The sequence below is a fragment of the Varanus komodoensis genome, unplaced genomic scaffold, assembly GCF_004798865.1.
Source record: "Varanus komodoensis strain SLA01 unplaced genomic scaffold, ASM479886v1 scaffold27, whole genome shotgun sequence".
Lineage (NCBI taxonomy): Eukaryota > Metazoa > Chordata > Lepidosauria > Squamata > Varanidae > Varanus > Varanus komodoensis.
In genome coordinates this window covers 5624320-5635835 of record NW_025335701.1, presented here as the reverse complement: position 1 = coordinate 5635835, position 11516 = coordinate 5624320, and the positions used below count along the sequence as shown (strand labels likewise).

The 11516-nt window shown below is 49.7% G+C and overlaps 1 protein-coding gene across 3 annotated transcripts in view; it reads left to right on the top strand.

Annotated features, from left to right (window-relative positions):
* MAF (MAF bZIP transcription factor) overlaps positions 1–11516 on the top strand; it is a 288522-nt gene that overhangs the window by 882 nt on the left and 276124 nt on the right. Inside the window, exon 2 of one of the 3 annotated variants that reach the window (XM_044434025.1) lies at positions 1–386. This exon is cut by the window's left edge and continues 19 nt beyond it. In XM_044434025.1, the coding sequence (XP_044289960.1) occupies positions 1–386 (386 nt within the window). Of the gene's footprint in view, positions 609–11516 lie in introns of those variants that run through there. The other 2 variants (XM_044434027.1, XM_044434026.1) reach the window with 2 other exon arrangements.

Here is an 11516-nt window from a genome sequence, read left to right as displayed (position 1 = left end):
GCTCTCCACCACTCGCATCACGGCGGCGGCTTGCATTTCGACGACCGCTTCTCCGACGAGCAGCTGGTGACCATGTCGGTGAGGGAACTCAACCGGCAGCTGCGCGGCGTCAGCAAGGAGGAGGTGATCCGGCTGAAACAGAAGAGGAGGACCCTCAAAAACCGGGGCTACGCGCAGTCCTGCCGCTTCAAGAGGGTCCAGCAGCGGCACGTCCTGGAGTCCGAGAAGAACCAGCTGCTGCAGCAAGTGGAGCACCTCAAACAGGAAATCTCCAGGCTGGTCCGGGAGAGGGACGCCTACAAGGAAAAATACGAGAAATTGGTCAGCAGCGGGTTCCGAGAAAACGGCTCCAGCAGCGACAACCCTTCCTCTCCAGAGTTTTTCATGTGAGTTGTGGTCTCTCCGCGCATCCCACCCACCCATCCACCCACCACCCCCTTTCCTCCCCGGCTACTTTCAGAACACGCACACGCAGACTCGCCGTGTCGGACACACGTGCGCGCAAAGTTCTCCACGAGGCTGGGGGCGGGGGGCCCGCGGGGCAGCGCAGCGCCCTGAGCTGGGCCACCATGTTCACTGCTATGAGCAGCAGCAGCAGCAGCGGCAGCAGCAGCAGCATTTTTGTCCTAAAAAACAAACCACACACCAAGAACCTCAGGTTTTGTGTCTGTGTGTGAGTGCGTGCGTGCGTGCGTGCTTGTGTGTAAAGGTGGACTGACTCAATGGATAGCCAACCTCATACAAGTTTTTTTTAATTTTATCTTTTCCTGTGGGATTTTTTAAATTTTAATTTTTCCTGTGGGATTCTTGCTATGTGTGTGTGTTGGGGGTACTTTTTTAAAAAAAAATCCAGCTTCCCACCAGCTCAGTTCTTCATATGACGCTTTCTCAGCCTTTGAAAGGAAAGCTGCCATCCATACTATTTTTTTTTTACATTCATGAAGTGTTTTTTTTTTCTTTTAAGTTTGCTGTGCTCAGAAACAAATGAACAAAACACAGTTCCCCCTCCCCCGCCATCTGAGTTCTTCATAAGGGTTTTGAACTTTGAAAAATACCAGAATACAAAGAAACAAAAAAATTAAAGTTTAAGACTTCAGCTTGCTGAGTTCCATCTGTGGCTATGCCAAACCTAGAGAATATTTCTAGATCCAGTGGCTGGGACGCAGCCTTCCTGTGTTCACAATGTGAGTTTTGGCCTTAAGCTGCCAAGTGGTGAATCTTTTAGTCTGCCATTAGAATCCCATCCTCATCTCATGCATTATTGTGCTTGCTATTTTGTCTTAGCATCAATTAACCCTATAACTGTTTCAAAAGACTATGGGGAGGGGAAAAAAGACACATTGGTAAAAGCCCTGCATGCTGGACATGTATGGCATTTTTTTTCTTTTGCTTGGATATGGACTTCAGAGACTGTAATGGCATGACATTCATCCTTTTCAGTTGTATTGCCTCTCCACTTGCTTGAATTGAAAGCAAAACAGTGCAACCCTTTTGGTCTTCCTCTTCCCCATCCAAGTTTGCATCTGCTCTGGAAACTGCTTTGAGTTGCTCAGAACTTCAGACTTTTTAATCCATTGATACACCCCTTAAAACAAAAGCCAGAATGGATTGTGATTACCTTAATACGGCAAAACATAAAAAGAAAATGAACTTTAGAAAGAAGTTTTTAAACTTGTGCTTTAAAAAAGAAATTTACTTCCAATTGTGGGATTTTAAAATGATGCTGTTTCTTAAAGCAGTCTAAAATTTATTTTGGAATTATCTGCCCCATTTCTGTTTATGTTTTCTTCTTATTTTCCTTTTGCATTTGGTAATTGTCAATGTGCAATGCTATGAGTTCATGGTATATAATTTAATTCTAGCTTTTACTGTCTGTTAGCTCAGTTCAAATGTATGCTACAGATAAAGGAATGTTATAGGTAAATTCAAAAGAGTTAGGTCTGTTTAGATGTAGATCTCTCTCTCTCTCTCTCTCTCTCTCTCTCTCTCTCTCTCTCTTTTATGATGCACTAAATTGTTCACTGTTGTGATGTTGAAAGGGGATAGAATTTATGATGGGACTGTTTTTTTAAAAAAGTAGTTTATCCAGCATGTGATTGCAACTTAAGTATAAGTTGGGTATGTGTAGAGCTTGCTATGCCACTGACTGTATTTGGAAACCAAAGTATTAAAAGGGGAGCACCCCCATTTATATTAATAGGGGTATTTTGTGTTTAAAATGTATGGTTGGGGAGTTTTGTTTATGGGGGGGTGGAAATTAAAATATTTGGGACTGAATTGCACTAAGATATAACCTGAAGCATACAATATAAACCATTACAAACCTGTTTAGGATGCTAATACCGTTTATGCAGTTACAAAATGGCATTACTGCTCAGTTTTTTAAATGATACAGATTTTTTTACAGCTGTATTGTGGTGCAGAACTGGATTTTCTGTAACTTCACAAATTTGCAAGTTTTAAAGGCATTAATTAGAAAAAAATATTTTCAGGGACTGATAATCCTGTGTTTAAAAACAAAAACCAGAAAGGAAATCTTACCACAATAAATATAAAAAAATCTCATCAGTTACTTTTTTCCCCCTTTACATATTTTGCTGTGCAAAATTGTTTTATATTTTGAGTTACTAACTAACCATGTGTGATGTTCCCTATGTGCTTTTCTTTCATTTTTCAACTTTATGGTTATATCAAAAAGAAAGAATAATCTACTATAATAAACTGCATTTTTGATTCTGTACTCAGTTTCATTAGTTTGTAGCTTTAAAAAGGATCAAGTGATGTGCCTGAAAACAGTGTGTTTTGCCAGCTTGGGCAGCGATCTGCTGATACAGCTTCTGTGCATGGACAAGAGGGAATGTTAGAGGCATAGAGAAGGTTTGTTTAAGATGTAGGCAAGGTAGCATTTATTCCCCAAGAGCGCTTGCTTGTCTTACAGGTAGGTGAAAAGTGCAGCTTCCAGGTACTAACAGTGAATGCCTCATGTTTGGTGATGGTTTTGATAGGCCTTATGTGTTCCCTTTTCACTGTTGCCGAATCTCCTGGCCACATTTAAAAAGCTGCTTTTACAGTGTGATCCAATACCCCACCCGAGGCTCAGTAGTTTCAGGGCAGCCTGAAATGACAGGAGATACATTTGCATCCTACGAAAGCTGCGGAACCTGGACTGAGCCATGTGTGGTGTGCTGAATCCAATTTTTCCTGTGTGTTCATTGATTGGCATTATGGGAGGTTAAAAGGTATGGCCGGGAGTCAAAGCAGCATGCGGATTCTGTGAGCCCGAGACTGGTGGGGAGGCCTCAGGCTTGTCACCTGTGACAGCAGCCCCCATGGCACATGGGAAGCTGCTTCGGAAGCAACACTTCCCCAGAAGCCACTTGCAACGAAGCATGTCACGAGGGGCCGGGCAGCGGACGAAGGTATCACACCTTTCCACCAGGCCTGCGGGGTTGATTTTACCCTGTGGATTCCCCCTCCTTAATTCCTTTTTATTTTGCAATGGTCTGCTTGTCCCATTCATTTCGGTTTGCTTGCACTAGCCAGAGTTTCTCCCATAAACTTTGTCAAGAAAGGAGGACAACAAAAAATCAAATTGAGTGAATGCTAGCTACAAATTATCTAAAGGGAAACTTGGAGAGTTTGAATGGTTGAGGAGCAGAAAAGAGCAACTCTGTTGTGACCTTTCTCTCTCCCTGTTGCAGGTCCACCATAAAAACAAGGTATGCAAAGGTGTCCCAGTTAGAAGCAGGCTTATGGAGAACCTGGGAGAGACGTAGCTTTGAGTTGTTAAGGAAAACCTGGGTTCCCCTGTGGATGCTGCATCTCAGTCGTCCACGTGCTTGGCATTCTACCCGTCAGTGAAAAAGCAAGAAAGTGGGGGAAGATGGCTCCGAAGCGGCAAGCAGAAAGCAGTTGTGCCCTTAATATGCCATGGGCAGGTTTTCTAGGCAGTGTGACTGGGGGCAGAATGGCTGTGACAGTAGATAAGAAGGAAAGCCAGGGGCAGAACAGCTGGAGGACTGCTGCAAAAGGGCCGTTCGACTTGCAGGCAAGCCCGTGTGCCGTGCAACTTGACAAGATCAAGCCTGTGCCAAGGGAGGGCAAAGGTCACAGACACTGAAACAAAGTTGTGGTCCCAGTCGGGCCTCTCCCTGCGGAGGCAGAGGGAAGGGACCGGGCTGCTTCTCTTCCTCCCCGCCCTGCCTTGTTCTGTGCATGTAGGTGTGTGTTCTGCCGCTCCACGGCTGCAAAAGGCTCCGGCACTGCAAAGCCAGGCGTCTTTTAAGCACGCGAGTGTTTGGAGCCACTAGAATGCGTGTCACTGGGTGAGCAGCGCAAAATGCTCCCTCCGCACTTCCCTCAGTGCCTCCATTTCTCTGCGACAGGCCCCCAGCGCCCAGCTGTCTCCTGTTCCCGAAAGCCAAGCGTGTCCTTTAGCACTTGACCTTCCGATAGCCCAGGAGAATGATAGAGTCTGCATCACTGCAATTCTCTCTAGGCAGGTTAATGTGTAATCAGTGGGTAAACTACCTGCAATTGGCCAATCAGAAAATTATCTGCTCTTATAAAGTTAGTTGGGTTTCTCCTCCTCCCTCTCCTATGCTTTAAATTTTGAACTTCTTCACCAAGGTTGTACAGCCTCTGGCTGTTGTCATCTTTGTTCTGGCCTTTTTCCACCCCAGGCGTGTCCAAGGCAAGGAAGTCACTCCTTTGCCCCTGCAAAATGTTAAGTCAACTCTCTGTGCAGATTTGCCCTGAATAATGAAATCTTACATTTGCAAAGGATCTTGTTTTTCACCCCTTCCAGGTACATGGTACATATAGCATGTATGTAGGCAGTACTGGGATGAAAAATACTTCTCCCCTTAAAAAAAAAATCAAATTAAAGTTCCAACAACTTATGACTACGAAAATTGCTGGTAGTTCACACTCTGAGCTCTAACCTTGGACCATAAAAGAAAGGAACAGTGGAGCAAATTGGACAAGCTTTGGTCCTTCGGCCTTGAAGAACAAGCTAAATATTTTCTAGAAAGGGTAAGAGACTCCTCTCCACCCCCACTCCCTGCTTACAAATACAGAGGAGAAGCACATCTACATTATCGAGCCTTCTCCTCTTCCTCCATCTATAGATCTTGATTTGAATGAGAGCTGTATGGCAATTTTAATTTTTTTATCCCTCCCCCCCTTTTTTTGCAAATGAGCTATAAGGAAATTGACTCAGATCCCTGAAGGTCATGCACATAGGTAGTGGGAGAAGTTTCAGAGGGCACCAAGTAACTCTACCCCACCTCCCAGTACTTTGCTGGCATCACACTTGCTTAGAATAGTCGCGACTCCAGTCCTTCTGTTCAGGGAGGCAGGTGGGCAATTTGGGCATCAGTTCTGTCCCAGCTGAGTGCGGTGAGAATTGTCATAGCAGGCGCACTCTGCTGCCTGAAGCCCAGACTCATCCATGCTGGTGTATCTCGGATGCCCTCACCTTGAAGCTCTGAAGTCAGTGCCTCATGCCGCTGGAGCCTATGGTTTGCAAGCGATCTTTGCAAGCTCCATCCCTGTGGCTGTGCAGAAAAGACTGCAGCTTGCTTCCCCTTTCCTGCCTCTTGTCCTGTTGCCCATATCTATTATTTATTTATTTATTTATTGCAGAATGCACATTTGTGGGATTGGTAGTTGCATGGCTATGCACACACACAGATGGAATATCCTTTTAAAATATGCAGTTCAAAGGAAGACAAAGCCAGTGTTTCAAGCAGGGATCCTATGCTCACTGAAATACAATGAGACGGAGATCTGCGTAAACCAGGGCTTCGAATCTGGATGCATGTCGGTCTCCTTGCTACACCCGCTATAGCACGTTTTTCTCTTTTCTTCAATGGCATGTGGTTGACATTGACCAACTCCATAGTTTTATCCATGTTTGCTTAGAAGTAATACCTGCTATGTTCAACAAGGCTTGCTCTTGTGTGCTTGCCCTAAATCCTCACCCTTTTTAATAGATTGCATGAGCTCTGTCTTTAGTTACTCCACCCCTAAATTATTTTCCTGATCTAATCATTTTTTTTTTTTTTTTTTGGTAGCAACAACAGCTATTGCAAGTGTTGCAAAATAACAGGCTATTTTCTATTTGAGAGAGAGAGCGAGAGAGAGAGAGAGAGAATTGTGTAGCTTTATTAACCAACCTCCCGTCTTCATTTTCTTCCCCTTGTAATTCAACCACTCTGCCCACCCTCTTAGGATTGCAATCAACATATGGGAACATGTGTGACTATTTTGATTTAATTCCTGTGTTCTTGATTTTTTATTTATTTCATGCATTTCCTACTTCCTGTGGCCACTTTCTCCAATCTGGTAACCTCCACATATTTCAGACTGCAGCCCCAGCACGGTCCACACCCCCCCTCCCCTGTTCAGCAGTGCAGAACTGGAGTCAGTCACAATCCTTTTTCTCCCCCTGCCCATGCCTGACGTAGCCCCATTTGGGCATCAGATCTCGCATGGTGGGCCTTGCGTGCTGGTTGGAGGGTGCGTTGCCTGCTTCTTGAATCCCAGGACCATGTGGGGGCGGGGGTGTCCTGCTGCAGGAGAGGCTGGTATCTCCTATGCCAGGTGGGCTCAGGATCCATTGCGGCTTTTATTTTTAAATTTATAGGAGCTATCCATGGTGGTGAACCTAGTTCAGGCTGGAGTGCAGTGCAAGGAAACCTCCACATGTTATACCTGGACCATCAGATAACTGGAATGAACCCTGACACGTGCTCAAATGAGCGGCTAATGCTCTCTCTTTCTCTCTCTGCCCTCCCTCCAGCCAGGGAGAAAGATGTTTAACAGTCAGAAAAATTCAAGTAAGCAGACAAAATCTTACTTCATTTTTACAAGCTCCCTTTCTCACCCGATTTATAGCATTTTAAAAGAAGTTTGCAGTAAATGAGGGTAGAACTGGGCAGTCCACAGACCTTTCTTCTCGCTGCCCCTCCACATGGAATTCTGGGTGTGCGGTTCCCGCAGACACATCTTAATCTGCAGTTATCCAGCGGCCCCATTTCCATTGCTTAAACCACCCAGATAGCCCTAAACACTTGTTGCTTTTCCTATCCAAAATGCATGGCTTCAAAGTCAGGCTGAGTAATTTCAGCTCCACGTGGAGCTTGTGCAACATGCATTTAGGATGATGGGGGGGGGGGCAGGCGCCTCTTAAAGGGCCCCCCCCCATAAAAAAAGAAAAGAGGGGGAGGGCCTGGGGAGGGGGGGGGGGCTGCAGAGCAGGTGTCCTCCGCTGCCGAGGGACCCTCGTGAAGCGCCGTGGACAAGGCACCGTCCTAGGCGTGGGACGCCTGCGGGGGTGCGGAGCCCCCGCGTCCCCAGGCAGCAGTTGGGATCAAGGGCAGTCTTCTACGCGGCTGCGCCGCACGAAGCGACTGTGCCAAGTTCTCCCCGGCGGGCTCAAGGGCGCTGAGACGGCAGCTTGAGTCGGGAAGGGTGCTTAAGTCCGGTTCTCAAGGCCTGCCAGCGCCTTCCTGTTGGTGTGGGGCTTCTCTGTCCACACCCCGGCGTGAGGATTATTAGGAAAATAGGACACCGAAGCAAATCCCGTCTTGGCACGCTGCCACGTTCTAATGAAATAGGATGCACCGGTGTGGATTTCTTTGCCTCGTAAAAAAGGGAGGTGAAAGAGAATTCCCCCCCCCCCCCGCAATATAAAGGGACAGTCTGAATCAAACCGGTGAAGTTTCCTTTCCTTGTGAACATCCTTAATTTGGTTTCCGCACCCCCCCCCCACTCCCCCGCGCATCTGCAGTCATAATCAGATTGCTAAATCCCACTTCGAGTCCTGGTAGTTCACTCGGGCCATAACCCGCATGTTCAGACGTGGGGGCGGAATGTCCTGGCTGGTTGGGGAATGCCGGGAGTTGTGGGACTTTTTTAATAGATTGACTATATTTGCGTAGGGTTATGCCTTGAGATAACGCTACCAGAATTGGCTGTTCCACCCTTGAATGAGAATAGGAAGCAGGGAAAAAGTGGTGCTCCCTCGTTTTCTTTCCAAGCAGCCTTTTGATCTTGTTTTGTTGTTTGCTTTTGTTTATGAATGTCTGATCCACGTGCAAGTGAAAGAGTTTCCAGCCCTGTGCAACTTCTCCACCGCTCTGGTAGCGGAGGAGAAGGTGCCCCGGGAGGGCGCGGGAGGACACGTTCCGATCTGCTTCGCGTCGTCCTTTGCATGACATCCCAGGAGCGGCGCAGGGAGGCGCGGAGAAGAGGAGAGCCCGGGCGACAGCCCCGCGCAGTAGCGGATCTGCCGGAGGGGTGTCCTCCCCGCTTCCGCGCAGGGCGCCCCCGTTGCTGCAGTTTCTCTGGTCAGGGAACGGGAGAGAGGGAGGCCAGCGCAGGCCGGGGAGGCGAACGGCGCGCTCCGTTGTCAGGATGGGTGCTTAGATCGCAGGTTTGAGTGTGGAAACACATGAATTTTGGGGGCCTTAGTGACCCGGGGCAGTCCCCGAATGAGCTCGGTAAGACTTCCTTTGCAGCTGTGGCGTGCGCAGGATTTGGTACCCTTTCCTGTTTGGAGCGCTTAGGAACTGCAGCCGCAGCGCTTGCTTGGAAAGCCCCTGTCTTCTGAACACACTGGCCTGGGAATTAGTTCCGCAGAACTTAGCAGGACTGAAAGAAACTTGCATAGGATCGGCCTGAGTGCCGCCCACAGCAAACCCGCGTGCTCGTGTGTGTGTGTGCACGCGTGCCCGCTTGCATGTATAGGCTCAGGCAGCCTAAAATCTCGAGTAAAGTGCTTAGCAGACAGAATTAAGTCCTGCTTAGGTCCAGTCATTGCATTCCAGATGAGCAAGAATGCCCAAATTCCCACCCCAAAGGAGTATCTAAAATGAATGGTTTACTTTAAGTGGATACACCATTTCCCATTTAAATTGGAATTTAAACCAATATGGGCCGCCTGAACGAACTTGTGGAAGCCAGCCCAACTGAAAGCAGTGGGATTTACTTCTGAGTAAGAGTACATATGGATCAGTTGTCGTGTCCCTAGAAATTAACTTAATCTCAAAGAAGCTTAGCCTTTGCCCCGGGATTTAAGAGGGTTCTCTTCCAAACTGGAGCTCTCTCATATATATTTTCATAATTCATTGTAATTTAAATACAACATGAACTCCTCTCCCTCTGTTACAACCTGTCACTTTGGAAACACATCAAACACGTGGGTAACTCTATCCTAAGTATGGTTACTGAAAAGTAGCTACCATTGCGATCCACGGTACTTACTGTCCAGTAAGTACGCATAGGATTGCAGGTGCGGTCGCCAACAACCCTTTAGGGTCGAGGATCGGACATTGCCCAGGCGCACTGTGCACCGCGCTCAAGAAAATCTCTAGAGGAGACGCGGAAAAGCATTTCTCTGTGAGCTTCATCGTGGATCTGGAGTTCTCGCTAGATTCTCGAAGATGGATCAGATTCTTCCCGCGAGTGTGGGTCTCCGGGAAGGAGCGCGCGGGGGTGCGCAAGGCGGCTCGATCCCTCCATGGTGCTGCTGCTTGGCTGTAACTGGCGCTTTGCCCTCAAGCCACGCGAAACAGCTGAGGGGGTCCGCGTGCGAAGCTGCGGATCAGAGGGACGGGTTTCCCTTGTGGAACTCCATTCCCTGCGCAGAGTACCAGCGAAGTAGGCCGGCGACGCGCGCACTGCGCGAAAAGAAATGAGCGCTGTGCATGCCCTTCGCGCTGGAAGGAGCGCGGCTGGGGGAATGATGGGCGAGGAAAGCGGCGCTGGCGCAGGATGCCCCACCGAGCGGCTTTGCGGGAGGGAAGGCTAGGCTCAGAGCAAAGTGAGCTTGCTGCTTCCCGGACATCCTTGTTTCCAGGTGTGCTTCCATCCTGTTAGGACAGGAGGAAGAAAGTTTTCTGGCCCCCAGAATTCCCCGCCTGCCATGCTGGCCGGGGGATTCTGGGAGTTGTGAGACTTCATGTGCTCTTGCTCTGGCCTGGGTCTGCACCTTCGGCCAGAAACAAGTTCCTCACGTCCGCGGTAAGGCTGATTTTCCTGCCTCAAGGTGCGTGGGACTCCGAGCTCGGCCAACGGAAACGGGCAGGCCGCGGCTACCCGGGGCAGCGTGCGCTTACTCGCCTTCGCTCCCAGGTAAGTGCGCACGAGAGGGGCTGCGGCCGAGGAAGGAGAGCGCAAGCCGAGGGAAGCCGCCGGACCCGTCGGGAGTCGTGCGGCGGAGGGGAGAAGAGGCGGCTCGCCTAAGCAGACCTGCCCCGCCGGATCGCCTGGCGCGTCCGTGGCTCTTCGGGGAAACGGCTTGGAGGCCTCGCCGGGAGAGCCGCGCGGGCAGAGGACGCCCCGCGTGGCCGCGTCCCCCGCCAGGTCTCATGCACGGTCCGCGGAAGTAAGCTCTGTGGCCACCGAGCTCATGGACCTGGCTCGCCAAAAAGCGCGCTTTTCATCTGGCCCCAGATTTAATCTGCGCGAGGGACACCCAGTTCTGGATCTGCCATAGAGGCCCCCAGGGGGATCAGCTAGCAGCCAGGGGAGGAAAGAGCCTGAAAGGCTCTCAGGATCGGGCCGCGACGGCTGCACTGCCGTCCTTAGGGGCCACTCTTACGGAACCGGCGGGTGGAGCTGCTTCCGAGGGTGGGCGCGGGGGCTCATCTGGCCACCAAATGGGCAGAAGCAACCGAGGCAGGATCGGAGTGAGTGTGGAAGTGCTTCCATCCTGCCCGGACGGGTGCCGGAATTGGCACGGGAGAACCGACCCAGCGCGTAAAATTCTGCCCGAAATGCCGCCCGATTCTTCACGGTTGAAGAATTCGAGTGGCAGAAAATGGACTCTGGGAAAGATGTAGTACATTGAGAGAAGACGAAACAGTGGGATTAAAAGGGGGGAGAAAAGAAATTAGAGCAGAAACAACTGTCCAAATCGATTCCCCACTGGTTAGTTTTAGTGTTGCATTTCTTGGGGAAAAAAGGAGAGGTCTGGGTGCAATCCTATGAATATTTGGACGGTGTGGGGGGAGTCATATACCTCCCATAGCAGCTGCGGATTCTGGGTGTGGTAGGACCCATTCCTGTTTACACAGGCGTAAGATTCGCCTCTTTCAGAGAGGCAGCTGGCAGGACCTGCCGTTTGTATGCCCGGCGGAGATATCAGCGCATAGCCTGGCTGGTGCCGTGCTGTAGCCTGCCCTGCGCAGCCCTTGACATGGACGGCACAAATTTTCTTCCCATCACTTTCTGTTTCGCATGCTGCCAGAGGAAGGGAAGGGAGTTTTCCGCAGCACCAAGAGCATCCTGCTGCCTGCGGCACGTGCGCGCATGGGTGCCTCTTGGGCGGAAAGGGCCTTAGTGCAGAAGAAGGGGAAAGAAAGGGGGAACGCGAACTCCACACTGTTGTTGGAGTCGGAGCTCCGTCTCGGGCTGGGAAGAGCAGGCGCAGCTCGCCAGAGAGCCTCCGGTGTGGTGGGCAGGCAGGCACCAAAAGCACGCTGCTTGGGGTTCCTCAAGCCAGGAAT